This window comes from Pelodiscus sinensis, chromosome 17, assembly GCF_052426305.1.
Source record: "Pelodiscus sinensis isolate ZL-2025 chromosome 17, ASM5242630v1, whole genome shotgun sequence".
Classification (NCBI taxonomy): Eukaryota; Metazoa; Chordata; order Testudines; family Trionychidae; genus Pelodiscus; species Pelodiscus sinensis.
The window spans coordinates 34,667,392-34,693,877 of NC_143068.1; the positions used below are offsets into that span (position 1 = coordinate 34,667,392).

A 26,486-nucleotide genomic window follows, 5' to 3' on the forward strand; every position below is an offset into this window, starting at 1 on the left:
AGCCTAACTGCAGAAAACACTTGCAGTAATTTACCTCCCTCTTTTGGTTTGTTTTTGCTAGCAGGTCAGAGGCTTTCGCAGATGTAATTCACAGCCCCCCCCATTAGCCAGGCAGGCAGCGACGGCCTCCCACTGCCCTGCTCAGCTGCTGGTAGCCTGGCGTTATTCCCCACCTGCCTCTGCATTTCTCAGGAATTCCCTCTCCCCTCCAGCACATTTCTAGAAAGAGTTTCTCTGGGTTACTCCCTCTTGCTCCTATCAACATCACAATACCCAACGGATTTAAGACTCCACAAAGCAGAAGAGATCCACAGAATCAAATGACTATGTGCCATAAAAGTACAAGGGGATCTCCCACAAAGGGGCTCAGACATGGGCGGGGGGGTTGAAATCATCCTCGGAAGACTTCATGGAAGTTGGTTTTAGAGAAATCAGAAGGAGCTGCAGGAGTTTGCACTGGGGCGCGGAGTGATCTCCAACCACAGGGAGAAAAAGGAAGTAAAGCCAGGCCTGAGATGACAACCAAGAGAGCATCTGGGAGAGGGGGACACAGCAGTTGAAAACAAGCCTTCTGACAACTGCTACGCCCTAGCTCCTCCATGCACTAGTCCAGGCGGCTGTGGAGGAAACGGAGCCTATTTTGCAAAATGGGGAAATGGAGTCACGTGAGGGCCGGAATCTCAAACAGGTTTGGTATCCAGCTGCTCCCAACGAAAACGGTGGGGGGGACGGATTCTCCATGATCTTGAATGGGAGCAGCGCACGCCACTATCCAGCCCCACGTGATCTGCACCAGGCCACCTGGCCTGGCAGTGACAGAGCGGGAACAGAACACCCCCCATTCCTTCCTCTTCGGCCTGCGCTCTGACCACTCCAGCGCAGGCACGGAGATGGTGCCTGTTTGTGCATGCCAAGCAATGGGAGCTTAGCTGCAGGGCTGGATTAAGGGGTGGGCTAGCCAGGCAGCTGCCTGGGGCGCCAACTTACGGGGGGCGCCCGGTGGCAGCAGTAAGGTGTGCTTGGGGGCGGGGCCATGCGTGCGCCCTCTCTCTTGTACGCACCGGCGCGTGGCTACGCATGCGCCCTCCCCCACGCACCGCAGCACAATTATACTCCCTGCCCGGGGCGCCGGAATGGCTAGGGCCGGCCCTGCTTAGCTGCTTCCCCTCTTCCTTATGAGCTCAATGACACAGCACTACGGGACAAAGCAAAGACACCATGTGCCAAAACCTCCTGCCTGACCATGTTATCAGCTGCTGGAAATGTTAATAATCACAAGTGAGTCTAGTCAACACCTGAAAGTCAACAGCTGTTTGGGCTACACGGCCCCACCTCCCTACTGCTCAGCTACAGAGGATTCAAATGAACAAATGTATCATCAGCAACACAGCAGAGCAATTAGGGCCTGGCTCCCACAGATGGAATCGATTTTAGAGGACACTTCAAAGGATTTGGCGAAGCTGCACGTAGCATCTCACAAGAAGTCAATCACCCTGTCCTAAGCGAAACTGTCTCCCGTGCAAAGAGCCCGCACGATGTCTAAGCGCTTGCTGCTTCAGTGGCACGTTGGTCAAGTGCTGGCCCTCTGCAGAAGGGAGACTAGGGAAGGAATAGTAGAACCGCTTACAGGCGACCCTGGCACTTATGACCTAATTGGCTCCCAGAGAACCGTCGTAAGTCAAACCCTTATTTCCTGTAGGCGCAATGTTATAAATGGCGGTTCCGTTCCTGGAAACCCATTTCATATCCTAAAAAAACCAACATTGATGACAGAAATGGAGGAAAACTAAACTAAATCATTCAAATATGCACAAAAATAACGAAAAAGTGAAGACCGATGCGGCGGAGACGCACGCAGTTTGAGCAGCTGCTGCAGACTGGCGTGTCTGACTGACTTGTGCGTTTCCTGTGTTTTGGGATAAAGCGTGGAGTCTGCATCGTACGCCGTCATAAATGCAAGCTGCGGATGCAAGCTGGGGGTTTTAGGTGCTATCTTGCATGAAAAAAATGGTTGTAAATACGGGGGTTGTAAGTCGGGCAGTCATAAGTCGGGGGTCGCCTGTAAACGGTTAACCGATAAGCTTGGCTTTATTGGTTACCGTTAATGGTTACACACAGGCTCCCTCCTTTGCTGGCTCTGCGTAAGAGCCCACAGCGCAGGGCGGCAGCCAACTCCCTGGGAGCAAGGCTGGGAGCCACCCCCAGCATGTGACCACTGAGATTTTTCAGTGGTTATACAGTAACCCAATTAACCACTTGTTCACATCCCTAGGTGGGAACTGCAGCCTGTCTCACATTCGCATGTTCTGAGAGGGGTAAATCAGAAAACTGAACCGGGCTCACTACTGTAACTGTGGCCTGGATTGGAGCAGAACGACTCCAAGGTCCGGTATTAGAAGATACGAGTTGGCGCTGGTCCCTTCACTGCTTCCAGACATGCCTGCCCTAGGGGGAAGGAGGAAGCAGCCCAGCCATGAAGTGTAAATACCCAGGATTGCCCCATCTTGCTACTCCTGCCGGAGGGGGTTAAGGAAAACCGCCTGTTTTGGTTTCTTGTTGCTGAAAAGGAAGCAAGATCTACCCACGTGTCCCCTGTCTGTTTGGAACTGTGAAATTGCCACTTTTCATAGCTGTACATCGTAGAGCTCTGAAAAACAAAGTGATGGGAGGGGGTGAGAGCTGCTGCTGCTCCCTAAGGAAATGGGCTGAGAAAACCATCAGGGAACCAAAACCACTAAAGAAATACAGTTAGCTTTCACCCCAAGCTGTAAGAGGCCCTTATTTCCCCCTCAGCCTGCTGTCCTGTAGAGATTAGCTCTCGGCTCACTGGGCTTGACTGGCAGCCGGAAAAGCCGGTCCCGCATTGAACACAACAGGAGGCCAGCTGAGTCAGCCTTTGTACCTGTCAGGAAATCATTCATAAAACTGACACACGGGCCAGGACACAGCAGCACTCCACTCGCCAACCCCCCAGCAAGGCTGCTGCCGCGAGAAATGTGGAAAGTGCTGCCTGTTTCTCAAAACTCTGTTTGCCTCCCCGGTTCTGTGTTGGCCTCCAGCATGCCTTCCCCCTGCTATGCGGACACCACGGAAGAAGCTCTCAGGAACAAGTGCGGGACCAGAGGCAGTGCATCCAAAGCCCGCTTCCCCGTCACGCTTGGACCAAGACCTGCGAGGGGCTGTGGAGATGAAGGGGACGAGACGTGCTGTGCAGCAACGACAGTTGTCTCATTAGATTTCGTGTGGTGTTCACTGGAGGCAGGGTCTCCTCCCAGCCTTGAAAAATCCAATGTGGAGCGCTCCAGCTCCATTTTAATCTACCTCACTTGATGTTCCTTCGTGCCACAGAAACACTTTGAGTCCCAGCATCCCCGGCTCCTTTCAGGCCAACTACCAGAGTTTATTTCCAAAGAGGCACTACCGGGTCAGTCATGTGCAAGAAGCAGGCACGATGAAAGGGGGTATTACAGAGCTAGCCAGACCTTTGGTAGCACATGAAGGTCATTTCACATTCAAGGCATTGTGGATGCTGTAGCACCGCTCGAATGCTGCCTATCAGACACACCCTCCGGGATTGTCAAGCTGCACAGCAGGGAGCCCTTGGCTGGAAGATGAGACCTTGGTGCTCTCCAGGCCAGGAAAACTTAATGGGAGAGCAAGTTAAATTGTTCTGAATCTGCAGCTGATCCTGGCACCTCTCAGGGCATTATCATCTCCCACACCTCCCCACAACTCCCATGTAAGAGTGACATCCTAGGGACAGGGCTGGGAGAAACAATAGGAACAAAAAGGAGAAGATGTAAGGCAGAAAAAGCCCCTCTTCTTGATACAACGACCCTCTGGCTTTTCTATATGAGACAGGGTGGAGTAAAAAAAAAAAATGGAAAAGGCATATGTAATTGGACTGATTTTATTTCAAAGGGTTTCATTTCCAGTTTTCAGTCATCATGTGACAAAGCAGGAAGACCTTATGAACGGAGTCACATGTCTATTGTGATGGAGAACACACAAATATTATCCAGGAGTCAACCTGGGACATTTCAAGTATGATTCCCCCATCTTACTCTCTCCAAACACAAGATGGGGTTCTCATGTGTCACTCGGCCCTAGTTACAAAAGGTGTAACAGACTTTTTCAAAGCGGCGAGGAGTCCTGTGGTACCTTATAGACTAACCGAAGTGTTGGAGCAGAAGCTTTCGTGGGCAAAGACCCACTTCATCAGATGCATGTAGTGGAAATTTCCAGAGGCAGGTATAAATATGCAGGCCAGAATCAGGCTAGAGATGACGAGGTGGATCCAATCAGGGAGCATGGGGCCCACTTCTAGTAGCTGATCTGGAGGTGTGAATGCCAAGAGAGGAGAAGCTGCTTTTTTAGTTAGCAAGCCATTCACAGTCTTTGTTTAATCCTGAGCTGATTGTGTCAAATTTTAAATTAATGGAGTTTACTTATCTCCTAGAACTGGAAGGGACCTTGGGTCACTGAGTTGAGTCTAGCACCCTGCCTTCACAGCAGGACCAAGTACCATCCCTGACAATTTTTTGCCCCAAATGGCCTCCACAAGGACTGAACTCACAACCCTGGGTTTAGCAGGCCAATGCTCAAATCACTGAGCTATCCCTCCCCCCAAACTTGAAGATGAACTATAGCTCAGCAGTTTCTCTTTGAAGTCTGGTCGTTGAAGTTTTTTTGCTGCAGGATGGCTTCCCTTTAGATCTGCAATTGTGTGTCCAGGGAGATTGAAGATTCACACCTCCAGATCTGCTACTAGAAGCGGGCCTCATCCTCCCTGACTGGATCCACCTCATCATTTCTAGCCTGATTCTGGCCTGCATATTTATACCTCTCTCTGGAAATTTCCACTACATGCATCTGACGAAGTGGGACTTTGCCCACGAAAGCTTATGCTCCTACATTTCGGTTAGTCTATAAGGTGCCACAGGACTCCTCGTCACTTTTGCAGATTCAGACTAACACAGCTACCCCTCTGATACACAGACTTTTTTGTATCAGATTAAAATGAGCATGTACTATTGGCACTCAGACGGCGATCAGTTCAGGGTTTTATAATTTTACTGTGTGGCTGTGTCTACACTGGGCCACTTATTCCGGAAAAGCACCTGCTTTTCCGGAATAACTTGCCAGCTGTCTACACTGGCCACTTGCTTTTCCGGAAAAGCAATGACGATCTACTGTAAAATTGTCAGTGTTTTTCCGGAAAAACTATGCTGCTCCCATTCGAGCAAAAGTCCTTTTTTGGAAAAACTGTTCCGGAAAAGGGCCAGTGTAGACAGTACAGTAGTCTCTTCCGCAAAAAAGCCCCCATTGCGAAAATGACGATCGGGGCTTTTTTCCGAAAAGCGCATCTACATTGGCCATGGGCGCTTTTCCGGAAAAAGTGCTTTTCCGTAAAAGCATCCTGCCAATGTAGATGCGCTTTTTTCCGGAAATACTTATAACGGAAAACTGTTCCGTTTTAAGCATTTCCGGAAAAGGGTGCCAGTGTAGACGTAGCCTGTGTGTTTATGGGGTGGGAAGAGAAGTGACTTCAGAAAGGAAGGTTTCATGTTTGGTCATTCACTGAATCTGGCCAGGAAGGAGATTCTTCTTGTTTGGCCCCAAATTATTTTAGATATTGGCTGCATGCTAGCTAAAGTCCCCACACATCACAGTGTATTGGTTCTTCCTATCACATGTGTTGTGGCTGGAGCTGTACACGAAGACCTCACTTCTTCAGGAATGCTTAGTGCTGGAAAGAGAAATCTTTGCAACAGCTGTGCTTAAAGTGTACTCAGGGTCAGAAAAGGTGCTAAATGACAACCCTGAAGAAGGAAATCTAGTTACCTCCAAAATAGGCCTAAGTGAAGGTAGTGGTAGGTAGTACCACCCTCTGCTTGGCCATAGAGGTGACTCAGTATTTCCAAATGAAGCATTCCCCCTTCCATTAAACTAACAAGACTGACAAAGACAATGGTAGTTCTTTAACCATAGACACCTCTTTACTAGGAAGCAGGAAACTTCTAGATTTCTTAGGAGCTCATCATTAGAATTGTATGTTTGTTCAGAAAAGGGGAGTTGTCTAATTAGCAGAGTGATTTTTATTTTAAAAGAAGGTAAGTGTTCTCTGATTTGTACCATTTAATAATCATTTCCATAACAAGGAGTAAGTACATTATCAATCCGGTTCTAAACTATTTAGATGATGGCATAGAGAGTATGTTTATTAAGTTTGGTACGGGGTCAAAATTCAAAATGATCTGGACAATCTGGAGAAAGGGTCTGAGCAAAATAAGATGAAGTTCAATAAAGACAAATGCAAAGTGCTCCACTTAGGAAGGAACAATGGGAAGTGACTGTCTAGGAAGGATACTGCAGAAAAGGGTCTAGGGGTCATAGTGGACCACAAGCTAAATATGAGTCAACAGCGCAACACTGTTGCAAAAAAAACCAAACATGATTCTGTGCTGCTTTTAACAGGAGTGTTGTGAGCAAGACACGAGAAGTCATTCTTCCAGTCTGCTCTGCATTGATTAGGCCTCAAATGGAGTATTGTGTCCAGTTCTGGGCACCTCATTTCAAGAAAGATGTGGAGAAATTGGAGAAGGTCCAGAAAAGAGCAACAAAAATGATTAAAGGTCTAAAAAACATGAGCTACGAGGGAAGGCTAAAGGAACTGGGTTTGTTTTGTTTGGAAAAGAGAACAGTGAGAGGGGACATGATTGCCGTTTTCAGATATCTAAAAGGATATCACAGGGAGGAGGGTGGAAAATTGTTCTCCTTGGCCTCTGATGATAGGACAAGAAGCAAATTGCAACAAGGGAAGTTTAGGCTGGACATTAGGAAAAACTTCCTACCTGTCAGGGTGGTTAAACACAGGAATAAATTGCCTAGGGGTCACTGAAGATATTTAAGAGCAGGTAAGACAGACATCTATCAGGGATGGTCTAGACAGTGCTTAGTCCTGCTGTGAGGGTAGGGGACTGGACTCGATGACCTCTTGAGGTTCCTTCCAGTTCTATGATTCTATAAACACAAGCACGAGCTTTGATGTGAAGCACGTAACTAATTCATCTAGTTAGGATTTTTTTTAAGCTCTTCACTCACAAGTTTGTTCTAGTCTTTTTATCCAAGCCCAAAACAAAAGGGAGCAGGACATGAACATGGATTCCTAGCCTGCGTACCACTATAAATATGTATCTATATAGCTCTGACAATAGTTTCTGATTATTAGGGTTACTATAGAAAAGCAATACAAGTGCTCTCGTGGTTGTTGCTACTAAACATTGTGAACGTTTTAGACTTTGAAGGACCAAAATAGAACAAGTGTAAAGACTGGTTCCGTTCTGGGATCAGAACTACGTGACAATGTTGTTTATTAACTTGTGCAATCTTCATCTAATATGTTACAGATGATCAGAGTTCAGATTAGACACGTGCTGGCCCACAAGAAGAAATTGTCCCACTGTGGGATAAATGCAGTCCCGTGGGGTTTCAGCTGAAATATTCCAGACTGGTTTTGATTCGTTCCATCTCATGCAGAAAACTGTAGAACTGCGGCAATGTTAACTCTGAGAAAAATGAGGGAAAAATCCCCTTTTTAACACAAAGCTCTTCACATCCATATCAAGAAGCAATTTTCATCCACACCTGGGCAGGGCTGTATTAGGGATTCTAAATCTTAACATGCTTTTCTATGCAATATCTGTTCAGTGTAGAGCAGTGATGGGCAATAGTTTTTAAAAGGGGGCCACTTCAAAAATTTCTGAAGTGGCCCCAGGCTGCCCCGGAAGGGGCGGGACCAGTTTTTGTGCTCTTCTCCCCCTTCCCCCTCCCAGATTGGCCTGGGGTGGGGGAGCACTTGGAAGTCTTCCCCGCCCCCTAGAGAGAATTGCCAGCTGTTTTAAAACAGCTGGAGGTTCCCTCTAGGCTCCCAGTGGAAGGAGACCCTGGGTCTGGGGGTAGGGGAGCGCATGAAATCTCACCACTGCAAGAGCGCACAGCAGCTAAGGAGACATGCTGGCTGTTTTAAGCCAGCACTTCTCTCTAGGTACTGTGTGTCCCTGGCAGGGTGGGGATAGGACACGAGAAACTTTGCATGCTTCCTGTCCCCAGGCCCTGATTGGCCTGGGGGCAGGAAGCACGCAAAGCTCCCCCTCCCTGACAGGTGCAGAAGCTAGAGATAACTGCTGGCTGTTCTCTCTAGCCGCCCTGTGCTCTTTTGGTGGCTGGGGGCGTGGAGACTTCATGCACTCCCCTGATCCCAGATCCTGATTGGCCTGGGGGGTGGAGGAGTGGCAGGGCGGCTGTGGGCTGGATCTACTAGCTTGGTGGATCTGGTTCATGGAGGGCCCTTTCCCACCGCTGGTGTAGAGGGATTCCAGGCAAAGATTTTCATGACAGATATTGGGTTTGCTCTCTTCCTGTAGTATGCTGTTCTCTCTCTAACGATGACTGCTTCTAAAGGGGTCAGCTTGATAGTATTCAGTTTGATATGCATAGATCAGATGACCCTCCACAGGGTCTAAAGGATTTCCTACCAACGGGGATGGGCCGAGGCTGGAATAGTTGTGCGCATCTAGTCAGTACCTCTGCAGAGCTGGGTCTGCTTCCAAAGTTCATTGAGACCCAATGAATACATGTGACTTTTCTAGAAATACTTAGCTTCCCAAATGCATTTCAAAGGCCTCATGAAAAACATTTGCACTCCCTTCATGAAGTGTTGCTTCTCTAGAACTCCCCTCTAAAGTTAGTTAACTCACCTACATACACATGCTCCACTTGGCCTCCTTTTTTAACCATCAATTTCAGCTGGGAAGAAACCAGAGACATTGAATAGAAACATCCTCACATCACATTTCACTTTTAGACAGCCCAGGCTACTGGGAAGCAACCACTTCTTCAACTGGTCTTCCAGGAAAAGTTACTACAGGAGTAGCTCCTCCACAGAGATGATCCTATCTTTAATGCAAGTAAATCAACCCAACCTCTCCCACACACTATCAAGACCTATCCTAGACTGCAAGTGCCTGTATTACGGATCACACCCACAGCTGGCCACAAGTCTCCGGAGAGAATTGAAGCAGTCAGAAAAAGCAGCAGCAGGGCCCCATTTTAGCTCATGTCTTCAAGAACTCAGAAGCAGAGCCAACTCCCAATGCCACACTATTGGGTGCCCTCAGCTGCCACAGGAGTCGGCACCAGCAGGTTCATCCCTTTACCTTGTCCTTTACCAAGTGATGAGCTACAATAAGTTCCCATACCTCTCATTTTGGGAGACCTACCTGTAAGAAGATACTTCCCACTTTCTCCAGTTCACTGCTCCCCGCAGTCACTGAGAGATGGAGAAAGAGATGGCAGATAAGTTGCCTGAGAGCTAAAGTAGCTTAGTCAAGTGAAATTATTTCAAGAACATCTACTGCTAAGAACTACTGGATTTTAGCTTTGTCATTATAGGGATACTGCAGCCTACTCATGTCACACACACATTACCTCCAAATTTCCACTCCATATCTATAAGCTGGTTAATCATCAGCGTCTGTCCAACAGCCAGGCGTGTCAGAGTGGGAGAATTCAGCTTCCACTGTGAGGGGGAAAAAATGGACACCTAACCAGCTGATGCAAAAATACTTCTTAGCATATTACCTGTAGCTCCAGCATCAAAGAGAGACTGGGCAGACCCCCAGCAAAAGCATAGAGCAGATATACATGCAGCATCAATCAAAAATGGAAATGCTGATGAATGAAATAGACCAGATATAATTTAAAAAACCCTTTGAGGCATTTTTGAAAATGTTGCCATGGGTCCAATTTAACATGTTAAAATCCTGGTGTTTGTTTATCTGCAGAACACTAAGGTTCAGTGCGAGCAAAGGCAGAAACAGAACCAAAGCCACACTTAATTGCCACAGTCAATAAAACTGCCTAAGGTGGTTATATGCTACATTGCATATGCCATGCCAAATCAGAAGTCTCGCATAAACAAAATGTTTCATACCAGTTGTCATGGCATCTTCAGCTTATGATTTTGAACTAGATATGAAATAAGAACCTGACTTCTTGACACCTTTGAATACGTGGCCAACGAGATCATTAAACCACTCCCTCCCAATTGAGATTTATTTTTAAGTTAAGAAGTAAAGGAATTCTATTAATACCTGCTCTGCAAAATAACTGGCTTTCTCTTCACTGAGTCCTGTAGGAGAAACCACAAATGATTAACAAACTAAGAACCAATTAATATTTAATATATTTAATAAAATCAAACAACCTACCCAAAGCGATGAAATCAGCTCTGACTTGTTCAGATGACAGATTCTTCTTCAGGGCCCCTAGAATAAACAGTGCAAAGGAGGAGATCACTTCTCTGAAATGTAATATTACAGTGTGTTACGCTCAACACACACAGGGGAAGAAATGTTTTAATAGGATTCTTTTGTTCCCCAAATTGTGCTGTACAGCAACATAGTAGGAAATACTGTTGTCTCCTACTGTATCTTTGTAGAACCCAATGCCAGTCAGTCGGATAGAGGAGGCTACATTGTTGGTCTCCATGGTAATGGCAGCAGCAGCTTCATTTCGAAGTTACTGCTTTTTCCCCTATAGAAGCTTTTGCTTGTTAAAGGCTGGCAAGCTACTAATTTGACCTACCTGCTGTGTTTTGGATGGCGGGTGGGAACATGTGCCTATAACATTTTTTCCTGCTGTGCCTGCCTGCTTTATTCTTGGGGAGCATGCTGCACATTGAAGTTTACAAGGGCCATGTTCTCTGAAGCCAAGAGAAGGAGTCTGGTAAATTTTGACAGACTCCCTGCCCCACACTGCTTTGTATCCATATTGTACATAAACACTCAGTGAAGTTATCAGAGCAGATGGCAGGTATCGCTCATGGTATCTCAGCTCTGACAAAAATGATACAAGGATCTGAGGCTAAGACACATAAATAGCAACCAAGGGAGCTTCATGAATATTGTCTAGAACTGAAAAGCTTTAGGAAGGAGAAATTAGGGTTTCTGACTGTCAAAATCTTCAAGGTAGCTGTATAAAAGGAGGAAGGAATTTTTTCACTGCTTCTTCTGATAGCAGGACAAGGAAAAATGGCCTGAAGTTACAAAAAAAGAAAATGTAGGGCAAGCAAAATGTAAGAAGAAAATTTGCACTTAATGTGATGGGAACTACAGAAAAATCTAAGCCTGACAGATTATAAGAATAATGCGGGGGCGGGGAACTTTTTTGGGGTTGGGGGCCGTTAACCCAAAGAGAAAGCAGTCAGGGGCCACACACAAGTGAGAAGCAAAAAGAAACATCCTAAACCCTCAATGACATGGCCCCCGACTGAGAAGGAGAAAAACTTGCCCAACATTCCCCTCATAGCAGAGTCTAAGGGTGCCCAGGCGAGTAGGTTTCGTGTGCTCCCCTTCGTAGGGGTGCCAGGAGGCTGGAATGCCAGTGCGGGCTCCCCAATGCTGGAAGCCCTGAACCTTGGGAGCTGGATTCAGGCAAGCCGGGGGCCACATCCGGCCCCCAGGCCTTACGTTTCCCACTCCTGGAATAATGGATCAACAGTATAAAGATCCCAGGGAGGAGGCTGAAGGACAGCCACGACAAATTGCTGAGAGTAAGCTGGCTATGATGGTAGCAGGATTGCTGTAGGGAGTAATTCTGTAAAATAAAGTGGTCAGACTCAATGACTTGGTTGGTCTTTTCTGGCTCCACTACATATGATTAACATGCACCTGTTTTGGCGAGCTGCCCGATAGCTAAGTGTTTCTCTAAAAGGAGGCTGCAAGGATAGAAGTCACCTTAAGGCACTTTAGAATCGCTCAGTCCTCTCTGTTTGATGGAGCTCATCCGCCTGCTGGGAAGTACAAAGTAGCACCGCAGGGATGGCAGCGGCTAGTGGAATATGTATACAGACATGACTTGAGAGAGACAATAGCCCAGGCCTGGACAAAATATGGCCCAAGGGCCAGATCTGGCCCTCCAAGCCTCTGGATCCAGCCCATGCATGCTGCAGGGAGCCCAGGCAGACTCCCTGCTTGCCTCACCCCACAGCTGTGGGGCACTTTTTCTTTAAAAACTGAGAGTCCAGAGGGAAGGGGGGGAAACGCTAGCAGCTGCTCCTGCCCCCAGAGCAATCCTATTGGCCAGTTTCTGGCCAGAAACTGGCCAATGGGAGCTGCCTGTTTTAATAACAGGCAACCACAAAGCACAAGGGACTCCAGAACACATGGCTGTAGCATGTGCAGGGGCGGGGAGGGCAGGGCAGGGAGGTTGATTCAGGAACAGCCGCTGGCTGGTATGTCTCCTGGCAGAGCCTACTTCTGGCACCCCAGCCCCACCCTTCCCCAACCCTCAGCCCCTCCACTCCACATACCCAAATCCTCTGTCCCTCTCCTGTATCCATATCCCCTCCCAAATCCAGCACCCCAGTCCCCTGCCCCAGATCACAGTCCCCTCCTGCCCTAGCTCACAACCCAAACCCCTGCACCCTCTCCTGTACCCCAATTCACTTCCTTAGGTCACAATCCAACCCCCGGCACCCCAGTCCAGTGCCCCAAGTCACAACTACCTCCTTCACTCAAACTCGCTCTGTTATCCCAAGCTCCCTTCTGCACCCAACCTTCATCTCTGACCCCGAACCACCTCCATTAATATTAAGGAAGGGTGCGGCCCTCGACCACTTTCCAAATTCTTGGAATGGCCCCCCCATCAAATATTATTGCCCTCCCTCCCCGCAATAGCCCAAAGAACTGAACAGGGATACTTCAACAGAGAGAGGGATTTTTTAAATGTTTGAAAATTCCATTTTTAATTCTTAATTACAGCTTACTTAGCAATCAAAAGCTCTGTCCTACAAACTGATTGGCATGGTGAAATCAATGGTGCGTGCAGCCACAAACACAGCAGTTTAGTTGTCCTTTCAGGCATAGGGGAGTAAAAACATTCTCTGTCTCTCTTGCACACATCCCATTTCCAGGTTACTCACCATTAGGTATCACGAGGATACTTTTGACAATATTTTTCAGAGGACCCAGGCTGATTTCATTCATGGTGGCAAATTCAGAGAGCTGAGTCAGAAACCTTTCTACCTGCAGACAGTGAAGAACAGAAACAAAGCCTTACCTCTGTGCACTTCTCATCTGACCGTTGCAGTCAACCCTCTCTCCATATTGTGCTGCTGAGGCCTTACCTCCTTGGGCTCCGTTAAAAAGCGGAAGACTACATCGGTCAGTGCTGAGAATTGCTGTGAAAAAATAAGATAGTGTCACTAAGCCAGGGACTGGAAGGCTACATTTCTCACTTGCCTCTTCCAAGTTCTCTCCAGAGCCCTTAAGAGAGAGACATCCTCTGTTGTGTTAACATCCTTCTCTAATTAAGTGCCCTTCTACAGGCCTGATTTAATTTCACCACTATACAGTTTACCTCACATCACTTCACTTCCTTGGCCACCTCCCTCCAATGACAAGGCGGAAAAGACACTTCACTCTCTGATGTTTTAGAATACTCAGTCTTCAAGAATGTTTGCACAGCTAGTAACTGTCATTGCAAAGTACTTTGCATGGTGCTGAGCGGAGATTAGGGAGCTGGAGCACATGGTTTATGAGGAGAGGCTGAGGGATTTGGGCTTGTTTAGTCTGCAGAAGAATGAGGGGGGGGATCTGATAGCAGCCTTCAACTACCTGAAGGGGGATTCCAAAGAGGATGAAGAGAGGCTGTTCTCAGTAGCAGCAGATTATATATATATATCTCTCAAGATATACCTATCTCATAGAGCTGGAAGGGACCTTGAGAGGTCATCGAGTCCAGTTCCCTACCTTTATGGCAGGACCAAGTACCATCCCTGATAGATTTGCCCCAGATCCCTAAATGGCCCCCTCAAGGATTGAGCTCACAAAGCTGAGTTTAGCAGGCCAATGCTCAAACCACCGAGCTATTCCTCCCCCAATGATAGAACTAGGAGCAATGGTCTCAAGTTGCAATGGGGGAGGTCTAGGTTGGATATTAGGAAAAACTATTTCACTAGGAGGGTGGTGAAGCACTGGGATGGGTTCCCTAGGGAGGGGATGGAATCTCCATTCCTAAATGATTCAAGTCCCAGCTTGACAAAGCCCTGGCTGGGATGATTGAGTTGGGGTTGGTCCTGCTTTGGGCGGTGGGGTGGACTCGATGACTCCCAAGGCCTCTTCCAACCCTAATCATGTCATAAGCTACCCACCCCAAGTTTAGCAAACAGAAACACAATGAGAGAAGGGACAGGCACCTATGCTAGTGTTTCCCTGACCTTACAGAGTATAGACTGCTGCTGCAGTAGCTAACATTCATTACCTCTCCATTATGTAAGCATGCTGTGAGCCAGAGGTGGGCAAGAGAGCATCTGTGGGCCGCAAGCCAATTGATCTGGACCACGGCCACCCTGCCACTCCCCTGCCCCCAGGCCCATCGAGACCTGGGGATGGGGGAGCATGCACAGTCTCCTCCGCCCGCCGGGGTGCACGGTGCCTAGAGCGAACCGGGCGCCCCAGCAAGGCGGGGAACAAGATCTTGCAGACTCTCGCCCCCCAAGCCCTTCCCAGGGCACCTCCCCAACCAAGGGGAAGCCACATCCCATGCAGCTGCTGTAGGACCACAGCCCCTGGGTCCCACTGGCCTGTCTGGGAGCAGAGAATATTCCCCAAGCCCTGCTGCCCCCCCACACCACCAAGCAGGGCGGGGGGGGCAAAGACTGCAAGGGGGGCCCCTCCGCATTGGCTGGGGGAGCACGCGACGTCTCCTCCCGCCGCCGGGGGCACAGGGTGCGGGGGGGGGGTCAAAACAGTGGGCGGGTCCCTCTGGGCGCCCCTGGCAGGGCGGGGGTGGGGGGCAAGACTTCACTGCCCCCCCACAGGCCAGTCGGGAGGGGTGGGCGGAGCACTAGAAGCCCCGCCCCCCCGCTGGGCCACAAATGCAGGCCCGGCCTGTCCCCGCGCGGATCCCAGGACAGAGGCGCGCGCCGGGGGGGAGGGGCCCGGGCCGGGCCCGCGCGGGCACATTCGGGGCGTTGGCCGCGGCCTCGCGGGGCGCCCCCCCTCGGATCGCTCGCGCCCCGCCCCGCCCGAGCCGGCCCCGCACCTCGGCGCGCAGCTGGTTCAGGTTCTGCAGCATCGCGCCGCCTCCCGCCCGGCCGGCGTTAGCCCCGCCCCCTTCCGTCCGCGCCGGCCCGCCTCAGCGTTAACCCCGCCCCGCGCCCGGCCCGCCTCAGCGTTAGCCCCGCCCCCTTCCGTCCGCGCCGGCCCGCCTCAGCGTTGCGCCCGGCCCGCCTCAGCGTTAGCCCCGCCCCCTTCCTCCCCGCCCCCGGCCCGCCTCAGCGTTAGCCACGCCCCCTTCCGCCCCGCGCCGGCCCGCCTCAGCGTTAGCCACGCCCCGCGCCCGGCCCGCCTCAGCGTTAGCCCCGCCCCCTTCCTCCCCGCCCCCGGCCCGCCTCAGCGTTAGCCACGTCCCCTTCTGTCGCGTGACTGGCCCGCCTCAGCGTTAGCTCCGCCCCCGCCTCCGCCTCCTATTGGGCCCTTCTCCCTCACCTGCCCCCCCCCCCGTCGCCTGCCCCTCACCTGGGCTTTTCCCTCCTCACCTGCCCCCCCCCACGCCTGTCTCCTATACCCTTTCCCCTCACCAGCCCCTCCTCCCCCCCCCCCCGCACCATGCCCCTCACCTGGGCCCTTCCCCCCTCACCTGCCCCCATGCCACACCCCTTCAACCTGGGCACCCTGTGCCCTGCTCCCACAACTTACCTGGGCGCCCCACGCCCCTTCATCTGCCTCCCCCCTGCCCTGTTTTCACGCGTTTGGCACTGGATGCCCGGCTACCTCAGCATCTCATGCCCTGCCCTACCCCCATCCACCTGGGCACCCTGCCTCCTGCCCCCCTCACCTGGGCGCCCAGTGCCCTGCTCCCACCCGCCTGCCCCTCTCACTTGGGAACATCGTGGCCTCCTCACCTACCTGCGCTGTTTTGCCCCCCTGGAATCCTGCCTCTCCCCACTTGGGCACCCTGTGCCCCCTAATCTAGGCATCACACACCCTGCCTCCCCACCTGGGTTCCCTGCAAGCCTCTTCTGAGAACCTCGTGCTCTGCCCGGTACCTATCTGGGCACTCCATGCCCTGCCCACTATACACCTTGGCACCCACTACTCTGCTCACCACCCATCTGGGCATCCCTTGCCCTGCCCTGCCCCAGACAGCTCGTAGTGTTGCCAGTTTTAGTTGGAGGCATTCCAGGAGGTTTCATCACATGACATAATATTTAAAAATTAATATTTAATTCCTGGGGACTCCAGGACAATCCTGGAGGGTTGGCAAGCCCAGCACTAGTATCCTCCAGGGCATCCAGTGCCTTGCTCTCCCTTCACCTAAACACCCACTATCCAGGCCTCTCACCCATCTGGGCACCCAATGCCCTGATCCCTTAGTTGGGGACCCAGCCCTCTTTCCCTCCCATTCACCTGGTTTCCTTGTCCCCTCTAATCACCTGAGCACCTAGCATCTGCCCTCTCCACTCACCTGGGCACCCAATACCATCCTGCTCCCCTGCAAACTATCACTCTTCCCTTTCCCACATTTTGCACCCAACACTCTGCTCTGTCACTCAACAGAGCACCCAATACTTTCCCTTCCAACACGTTTGATATCTGGGCAACTAATACTTTGTCCTCCAATTTAACTGGCACCTGGGTTAATCTGCCTCCTACTCACCTGGGCCCCCCAAAATTGCCCCCTGACACATACCTCTGGTACCCGAGCACAAAATAGCCTACTTCTGTTCTCTCCAAATGCACAGTAACATCTGCAAACATTTGACTGTCGGTGCATAAATAGCATAAGAACGGCCATTCTGTGTCCCACCAAAGCCCAGTATCCTGTCTTCTGACAGCGGCTATTGCCAGGTGCCCTAGTGGGAATGAACACAACAAGTAATCATGAAGTGATCCCTCCCTGTCACCCATTCCCATCCATAGGAAACAGACGCTAGGGATGCCATCCCTGCCCATCCTGGCTAATAGTCATTCTTGGACTTATTCTCCATGAATTTATCTAGGTGTTTTTTAACCCTGTTATAGTCTTGGCCAGCCTTCACAGCATCATCTGGCAGGGAGTTCTACATGTTGACTGTGCACTGTGTGAAAAAATACTTTGTTTTGTTTGTTTTAAACCTGCTGCCTATTGATTTCATTAGGTGGTCCCTAGTTTTTGTGTTATGAGAAGGAACAAATAGCAAGCAGTTCCTTATCTACTTTCTCAACACCAGTCATGAACTTTTAGACCTCAGTCTCCCCTTAGCCATCTCTTTTTCCACGTTGAAAAGTCCCCATTTTATGAATCTCTGCTTATACAGAAGCTGTTCTGTATGCCTAAACATTGTGTTGCCCTTCTCTGAATCTTTTTCAGTTTCAATATATCTTTTTTGAGACGGTATGACAATATCTCCATGCTGTATTCAAGATGTGAACATACAATGGATTTATATAGAGGCAATATGATATTTTCTGTCTTATTTTCTCTCCCTTTCTTAATGATTCCCAACATTCTGTTTGCTTTTTTGACTGCTGCTGCCCATCAAGTGGATGTTTTCAGAGAACTATCCACAAACTATTCAAGATCTTTTTCTTCAGTCATATAATTTAGACCCTCAATCTAGAACAGTTCCTCATATCTGTCACCTAAAAAAAATGGCTCTGGTTTGGGAATCTCCCTCAAGGCCTCACTTGTGAAAACTGATGCAAAGAATTCATTTAGTTTCTTTGTAATGGCCAAATTGTCCTTGAGTGCTCCTTTAGCATCTCAATTGTCCAGTAGCCCCATTGGTTGTTTAGCAGGCTTCCTGCTTCTGACGTACTTACAATTTTTTTGCTGTTACTTTTTTGAGTCTCTGGGTAGCTATTCTTCACATTCTTTTTTGGCTTTCCTCATTATATATTTTACACTTTACCTGCCAGACTTTATGCTCCTTTCTATTTTTCCCTTTATGATTTAACTTCCACTTTTTAAATGATGCCTTTTTCTCTTTCACTGCTTCTTTTATTTTGTCGTTTAGCCATGGTGGCACTTTTTTAGTTCTCTTTTTATGTTTTTTAATTTGGAGTATACATTTAATTTGAGCCTTTATTACGGAGTCTTTAAAAAGTCTCCATTCGGCTTGCAGAGATTTCATTTTTTGGCACTTTACTTTTTAATTTCTGTTTAACTAACCTCTTTTTGTGAAATTCCCCTTTCTGAAATTAGATGCTTCCATGTTGGGCTGCTGTGGAGTTTTTCCTGCCAGAGGAATATTAAATTTAAGTATATTATGGTCACTATTACCAAGCGGTCCAGCTACATTCACCTCTGAGACCAGATCCTGTGCTCCATTTAGGACTAAATCAAGAATTGCTTCTCCTCTTGTGGGTTCCAGAACCAGCGGCTCCAAGAAGCAGTCATTTAAGGTGTTAAGAAACATTATCTGTGCATTCTGTCCTGAGGTGACTTATACTCAATCCATATGGGGATAGCTGAAATCCCCTGCTATTACTGAATTTTGCATTTCTATAGCCTCTTTAATCTCCCTTAGCATTTTACAGTCACTATTACCATCCTGGTCAGGTGGTTGGCAATATATCATTACTGCAGATGTTCTTATTGGAAGGTGGAATTACCATCTGTAGAGGTTCTGTGATACAGTTTGGTTCATTTAAGATTTTTTACTTCATTTGATTCTATGCTCTTTCACATGCAATGCCACTCCACCGCCAGCACAACTTGCTTTGTCCTTCTGCTATATTTTGTACTCTGGTATTACTGAATCCCACTGATTATCCTCATTACACCAAGTTTCTGTGATGCCTTCTACAGGTTCGACCTCTATGATCTGGTCTTCCATAGTTCGGCACCATTTGTGTTCCAGCACCCTGCTCTCAGACTGGAGCACTCAAGGGGAAAAGCCAGCTCCCGGACTCAGCAATTCCTCCTCTGTCCTCCCAGGGTGGGGCAAATAGCTCAACCTCAGGGAGGTATGGGGGGAGGAGCAGGGACAGGGAATGCTTAGAGGAAGAGGCAGGGTGGTGGCAGCCAGAACTGAGGGCTGGAAGTACACGTTGGCTGCCGTGGGGCTCGGTGTGCTCCCGTGGGGCTGCATTCCTGGCCCTTGGCCTTGGGGCTTCATAACCACTCTGCCTCTTCTCCCAAGCACCCCCCCCCCCCCACCACCACCACTGTTGCTGCGAGAGCAGAGCCCCACAGCTGGTGGCAGCAGGACCTCCCCTCGTATGACAGATTTCCTGGTTCAGGACCGGTCAGGCCCCGAAGATGCAGTACACCGTGTATATCAATAGCCTCGTTTAATATATGGCTCTCTAGTTCGCCCATTTTATTATTTAGATTTCTGTCTAGAAGCACTTTAAAAACTTGTCACTTTTTAGCTGTTTGCCATTATAAGATATAATTGAATGGGACTCTTTTTCATGTGATTTTTTTCTGATCAGATCCTGCTTTTATCTTATCATTTTCCATCCTCTCCTCCTTACTAGGAAATAGAGAATTTCCATTAATAGATCCTCCCTTAAGCATGTCTCTGAACTATGTGGTCTTCCACACATGTCAGCTTTCTCCCAGCTCTTAGTTTTTAAACTGCTCTACAACCTTTTAAATTGTAAGTTCTAGCAATCTGGTTCCATTTTGGTTTGGGTTCCATCCTTCCTATATAAGCTTCCCCCTCCCCAAAAGTTTCCCCGCTTCCTGGCAAATCTGAACCCCCTCCTCCATACACCATCATCTCATCCATGCATTAAGATTCTGCAGTTCTGCCTGTATATCTGGCCCTGCATGTGGAATTGGAAGTATCTCAGAGAACATGCTACCATGGAGGTCCTGGACTTCAGTCTTTTACCTTACAGCCTAAATTGGCCTCTCGGGCCTCTCTGCTACCCTTCCCTATGTCATTGGTATCTACGTGTACCCACTGGTTCCTTCCCAGATGTCTTGAGAATCCACCACCTTTGCACCAGCTAGGCAAGTCACCATGTGGTTCTCTCGGTCCCTGCAAATACTGCTATGTTTTTAATGATCGAATCCCCCATTGCTAACACCTGTCTCTTCCTAATAACTGGAGTTCCCGCCCCTGGAGGGGTATCCTCAGAGTGAGAGGATACCACAACATCATCTGGAGGGAGGGTCCCCACCATGGAATCATTTCCTCTCTTGCAGTTGGATGTTCTCCTCTCTGAGATTTTCATCCTCCGCAGCAGCACAGAGGCTGTAAAACCGAGTGTGGGACCGTTCTACAGTGTCCTGGGAAGTCTCATCTACATACCTGTCTTGTCACCCTTAGCTCTTCCAGTTCAGCCACGCTGGTCTCCAAAGCCCAGACATGGTCTCTGAGGGCCACGAGCTCCTTGCATCGAATGCGCACATATGCCATCTGCCACTAGGACAGGTAATCATACATGCTACACTGGGTGCAATATAATGGACAGCCCCCACTCTGTTGTTGGACTTCTGCCTGCATTCTCTTTATACTCCAGAAGCTCGTTCATTTCTTGTTGTTTTATTTATATCAGGAGGGTTTTTTGGCTTCAAGTTTAAAGAATGTGAAGTGTATCTAGCCCCTTCCTCTCCCCAAATCTCTCAAAAAACGCCCCTGCTGTTAGCCACTCCTGTTTGCTAGCTCCTCTGGTCACTCAGGAGTGGGCTTTTTAAAGCCCTCATCTTCCTGAGTACCCCCACCCCCGGGTTAAGGGTTTAGGAGTGCTATAAGGCTTAGGGATCAAAGCCTGAAGAAGCTCTCAGCCTTGCCTAGCATGTCACTAGGATCGGCACTAGGGATGTTTCCAGTTAACCCGGTACTGGTTACTGCTTACCCAATGGTCTGGCTGTGCTGGACCAGCTCGCTGCCTGACGCAGTGCAGGGCTGCTCCAATCTGCCTGGGCCCACCACTCCATGGGCTGGGGGCTGTTTAAGTGGTTAACCAGTTAAAAGTAACATTTAACCAGTTAACTGATTTAATGGGATTTTACATCCATATCCAGCACAAATAGTCACCACAGGTCCTGCAAACAAACCAGACCACACGTTAGATTTCAGTCAAGCAGCAAGCACACCACAAACACAAATGGAATCATAGACTAGAAGACTAGGTTTGGAAGAGACCTCAGGAAGTCATCCAGTCCAACCTCCCACTCAAATCAGGACCAATCCCAACTAAATCACCCCAGCCAGGGCTTTGTCAAGCCTGGCCTTAAAAACCTGTAAGGGTGGAGACTCTATCGCCTCCCTAGGCAAACACCACCCTCCTAGTAAAGCAGTTTTTCCTAATATTCAACCTGGACTTCCCTGCTGCAACTGGAGACCATTGCTCCTCGTTCTGCCATCTGTCACCACTGAGAATAACCTGGCTTTTTCCTCTTTAGAACTTCACCCCTGGTAGTTGCAGGCTGCTATCAAATCCCCCCTCACTCTTCTCTTCTCCAGACTAAATAAATCTAGTTCCCTCAGTCTCTCCTCACAAGTAATGTGCCCGAGCCCCCTAATCATTTCCATAGCTCTCTGCTGGACTCTCTCCAATTTGTCCACATTCTTTCTGTAGTGGCGGGGGGGTGTGTGTGTGTGTCCACAACTGGACGCAGTACTCCAGATGTGGTCTCACTAATGCTGAATAGAGGGGAAAATCACTTCCCTCAATCTGCAGGCAACATGCCTACTAATGCAGCTCAATATGCCGTTAGCCTTCTTGGTTCATATTCATCTTCTCATCTACCGTAATCCTGGGGTCCTTTTCTTCCCAACTGCTGCTTAGCCAGTTGGAGAGTAGAATCTTCACACTTTGTGCAAACTCCGGGATTGCAATATGTCTGTAATATCACCTGTGTGCCAGTAGCCTGAGCACCCAGTGTCCTTTGCTGTGGGTGGAAACTACTCCGGTCTTGTACACACTTAGGCCAGGTTTATACTAGATGCAGCAGCTCAGCTTAAAGTGGACTACATAGCTGGAGTTTGGTGGCATCCTCACAGCAGGAGGCTTATGGGAGAAAATGCTCCCACTGAAGTTACACTGACCTGAGTGCTTTCTTCTGTCGGCCTAGAGTAGGGTGGGCAATAATTTTTTGCCGGGGACCACTTCAAAAATTTTTGAAGTGCCCCTGGGCCGCACTGGAAGGAGCGGGGCCTCAAAAGAAAGGGATGGGGCTAGGATGCTTCCCCACCCACAGACCATGATTGGTCTGGGGGTGGGGGAGCCCCTTTGCCCCCCCCTTTCCACTAAGCACCCATGCCCTTGGCAGTGGGAAGAGACTTCCCATGCTCCCCCACCCGCAGGCCAATCAGGGCCAGGGGTGAGGGAACACACGATGCCTCCTCCTGCCCTGCCAGGAGTGTGCGGCACTTCTGCTGTGCGCTCCTCGCAGGGAGGGGGCGAGGCAGAGGAAACTGTGCACGCTTCCCCTGCCCCCAAGGCCCCAATTGGCTTGGAGGCGGGGGAGCAGTAGGGCCTCCATGGGTCGGATCAACCCTCCTGGCGGGCCAGAAGGCCCTTTTGCTCACCCCTGGCGTAGAGCATCTCCAGTGGCGCAGCTGCACCCAAGCCTTTCTATTACAGACTAGCTCTCATTTGCTACTCTCGTCCTTCAGTCCTTTTGTCCTGTTATCTAGTGGCTATAATTTCCCCAGACTCATTACTGACTCTGGGGAGAGAGGCATGGTGAGGTTCCATGATTATTCCCTCTAGGGTCATCCACCCCCAACTTACTTGCTTTAAAGTACCGCTGGTTACAAATCTGCTCTCAGTTGTTTCTGCAATAGCATGGAGGAGCCATTGTGGTGAAAGCTAGAGTGTGGGAATGCTTTTTTTTTTCCTGTTACAAAAACTAAGTCTTAACCCTAAAGGACTTGCCAGAGTCCCCAAAGATTGATCTTTACCCATATACCGTCACTTCTTGTGTTTACTTTTTTCTTCATTTGTTTCTCTCTTTAAGGCCTCACTCAATCCTGGAAATATTTCTGCACCGGTTTAACTTTTATGCACATGAGTAATCCTATGTAAAGTGGAACACGTGTAATTATTTGCAGCTTCGTGGCTTAAGACAGAGACATAATTGGAGATAATTGCAGATATTCTGTTTAAAACACCTTGATGCCTGACTGACAGCTGCATTTTATTGTGGGTTTTTTTTCTGCATTTAGAATGAAAAATAAATAGATTTTTTGAGACATCACAGTTTATAAGTGATTTGTTTTCCTGCAGACTCCACTTGGCAGCTGAAAGTTCAGCCATGTTCTTTCTGCCTTTTCCATTTCCACTGGTAATAAGGGTTCTGCAGTCACCATTTAGCAGGTAGTATTGCTGATGTTGTGTGAGCCAGAAGAGAATCCAATTTATTCTCTCATAGCTACTTTGACTCTGCCGTGTGAAAAGGTTCTGCGAAACCAAGTTGAGAGACATGATTCTGAGCAGGTCTGCGCTACAAACTTTCAGCAGTGCAGTTGTTCCAATTCAGCTGCGTCACTTCAGCACTTCTGGTGATGCTCTGAGATTTCTCCTGTTGGTTTGTTTCACCTCCACAGGAGGCGGGGCCGGTAGCGCTGTTGTCAGGAGAAGCGCTCCCTTTGACATTGCCCTTAGTTCAGTGTAACTGTGTCACTCAGGATACACACACCCTGGAGTGACTTAGTTAGACGGATGTCACTTTAGCATTGGCTGGGGCTGACAGACACCATCCTGGCCCCTTTGAAGTCAATGGCAAAACTCCCAATGACCTTAGTAAGGCCAAATTTCAGCCACATAGTCTAATCCAATTCCCACTAAAATCAATTCAAAACTCACCTTGACTCCAGTGCCATTGGGATGAAGTGCAGAGAAGGCAGCTGGAATGAGCTTAAGAAGGTGACACTTTTATAATCAAATAGTTTGATTATAAAACAAGTGTGCTGATTACAAACAGTGTGCAGCGGTGGTCCAAAAGGCAAATAGAATGTTAGGAATTATTAAGAAAGGGATAGAAAATAAGACACAGAATATCTTACTGCCCCTGTATAAAACTATGGTACGCCCACATTTTGAGTACTGTGTACAGATGTGGTCTCCTCACCTCAAAAAAGATATTTTGGCCTTGGAAAGGGTTCAGAAGAGGGCAACTAAAATGATTAGGGGTTTGAAACGGGTCCCATATGAAGAGAGGCTAAAGCGAGTGGGACTTTTCAGTTTGGAAAAGAGGAGACTGAGGGGGGATATGATAGAGGTCTATAAAATCATGAGTGGAATGGAGAGGATGAATAAAGAAAAGTTATTCATTAGTTCCTGTAATATAAGGACTAGAGGACACCAAATGAAATTAATGGGTAGCAGGTTTAAAAGTAGTAAGTGAAAGTTCTTCTTCACACAGCGCATAGTCAACCTGTGGAACTCCTTGCCAGAGGAGGCTGTGAAGGCTAGGACTATAACAGAGTTTAAAGAGAAGCTAGATAAATTCATGGAGGTTAGGTCCATAAAAGGCTATTAGCTAGGGGGTACGAATGGTGTCCCTGGCCTCTTGTCAGAGGCTGGAGATGGATGTCATGAGACAAATCGCTTGATCATTGTCTTTGGTCCACTCCCTCCGGGGCACTTGGTGCTGGCGACTGTCGGCAGACAGGCTACTGGGCTAGATGGCCTTTTGGTCTGACCCAGTATGGCCATTCTTATGTTCTTATGTTTGTTAGTTTTCCAGCCAAATTGAGGTCCTTTCGCAGCAAAGCACTTTAGCATGTGTTTAACTCCATGATGGGGACTATTCCCCTTGCAGACAATGGAACTCATCATGTGCTTAAATACCTGATGGGGGCCCCCAGCTACTCCCTTGCAACTTTCTAAGAGCAGGGAACTTGTACTTCCCAAATCTGTTTCATTGTTAACCTGATATCAGCCCCATTTTCTCTGACACTGGCTGCCTGAATGGCTGGTATGTATGTATCACCTTTGTGAAAAGTGAAACTGCTGCAGACTGCAGTGCTTCTGCTTTATGACCGTCACTTTCAATTGCAAATGAGAACATGGAAAATTTTTATTGGGCTTTTCACTGTGAAGGGATCTCGAATGGTTTTATAAAGCAGGGAGTTAAGCTGCAAAGCACCCATGTGAAAGGGGATGTTTACGGATGGTCTGCCTAGAAGAACCCACCCTGGATTATTATTTTGTTCTGTATCTGTTAGTGTAAAACAATTATTTCTTATATTGCCTGACCTCAGTGAATCTGATGTGAGAAAAGTTACTTTGATGATGGCAGTGTTGGCAGGATCGAGTCCTAAATATATGAAACTCTTTAACCATATTTTATCTGTAAAATGAAAGAGGCTAAGTTGTAACCAATTGGGTATTAATGTTTAAAGCTATAATTCTCCAAACCCAACAAAATGCAAGCAAAATTACACCAAGGATTGTGCCCTATAGGAACAGCCATGAAATAATAGCAAGATAGCTTTCTGTAGACCACTGGATCTTGTGACAAATTTCACAATATAGTGCTTAACCACTGTTGTGCTTGCATCCTTCTCCTTCCCTGGGGAATGCTTCCAGAGAGTTAATGAATAAATCGGTAATGTGAAGGTGGACGGGTAAAGGAGGGATGGAGAGGTTTGGAAGGTTAGCAGTATTCCAGTATTTCTCATGCAACAAATGGAATCCCTGGAAAACTGAATATTCAAGAAGAGTACAAATCAAAGCACATGTTCGTAACATCCTGTTTTACCAATCAGCAGGAAATTCAGCAATCGGACCTTATAGGATATTGGTTCCTTTGAACTGAGGTGTATTACAGAAGGCCACGGTGCTGTACTAGCATTTCATAAAATAGCATTCAAATCATTTTTTGGTTTTGCTCCCACTCTTTGAAGAAAGATAGTCAAGGAGGAGAGACTATAAGTTGGCCAAATAATGCAATAAATAGAATAGAGCATTTTACGAAGGAGGAGAGATTGGAGCAGGCGGGGTTGTAGTGTGTGGTACTATATGAATGAAAGGAGATAGTATCACTTGGTTTTCTTTCAATGTAAAAGATTCTTTTAAGTCTCCCAGCATTACTGCATTTCTTGCATCTCTCAAACTCCATGGAAATTCAGGCTCCCAGGTTTAAAGAAAGTTCCTGTAGTCAGGCACCAAATGTGGGGCCAAGTGCATGTCCTGAACCATTCTCATGCAGAATTTGTCACTGATTGACTCATCAGGGTAGCAGATATCAATAGCATTTGTTGTGCTGTAGATAAGCCCCTTATAACATGTAACCATAAATATTGAAGAGCAAACAGCAAGAGGAAATAGCAGGAAAAAAGGAAACAAGGAAGCATAAAAAATGATTTGCTTCAAAATGAGTTACAGGATAAGCATCTCCTGTTTGAAAATAAATTTTTCATCTTCAATTCATCATCTGTTTGCTTTAAATTGAAAAGTCTCAGCCTCTGCGTGGCAGCTGGAACCCATTATCCTGTGAAAAATCCTTATTCCATTTGTGCAACGTGT

At 48.2% G+C, this 26,486-nt stretch overlaps 1 protein-coding gene across 1 annotated transcript; it reads right to left on the bottom strand.

Moving 5' to 3' along the window:
- Nucleotides 1–7,356: 7,356 nt before the first annotated feature.
- COMMD7 (COMM domain containing 7) lies at nucleotides 7,357–15,241 on the bottom strand. The gene is made up of 9 exons (XM_075900824.2): nucleotides 15,109–15,241; nucleotides 13,190–13,243; nucleotides 12,986–13,088; nucleotides 10,272–10,328; nucleotides 10,155–10,192; nucleotides 9,490–9,580; nucleotides 9,282–9,331; nucleotides 8,760–8,808; nucleotides 7,357–7,568 (listed from the first exon to the last, which is right to left on the bottom strand). Exons 1-9 carry the CDS (start codon nucleotides 15,139–15,141, stop codon nucleotides 7,492–7,494), a joined length of 552 nt encoding a protein of 183 aa, XP_075756939.1. The 5' UTR covers nucleotides 15,142–15,241; the 3' UTR covers nucleotides 7,357–7,491.
- Between the last annotated feature and the right edge of the window lie 11,245 nt (nucleotides 15,242–26,486).

What these genes read in the sequence shown, in the direction of transcription:
- COMMD7 (XM_075900824.2), bottom strand. Translation starts at nt 15,141, where the DNA reads ATGCTGCAGAACCTGAACCAGCTGCGCGCCGAG. An exon ending in TGAACCAGCTGCGCGCCGAG is followed by an intron (nt 13,244 to 15,108) that starts GTGCGGGGCCGG and finishes ATTTTTTCACAG; the next exon opens with CAATTCTCAGCACTGACCGA. An exon ending in TATCCTCGTGATACCTAATG is followed by an intron (nt 10,329 to 12,985) that starts GTGAGTAACCTG and finishes TGTTTATTCTAG; the next exon opens with GGGCCCTGAAGAAGAATCTG.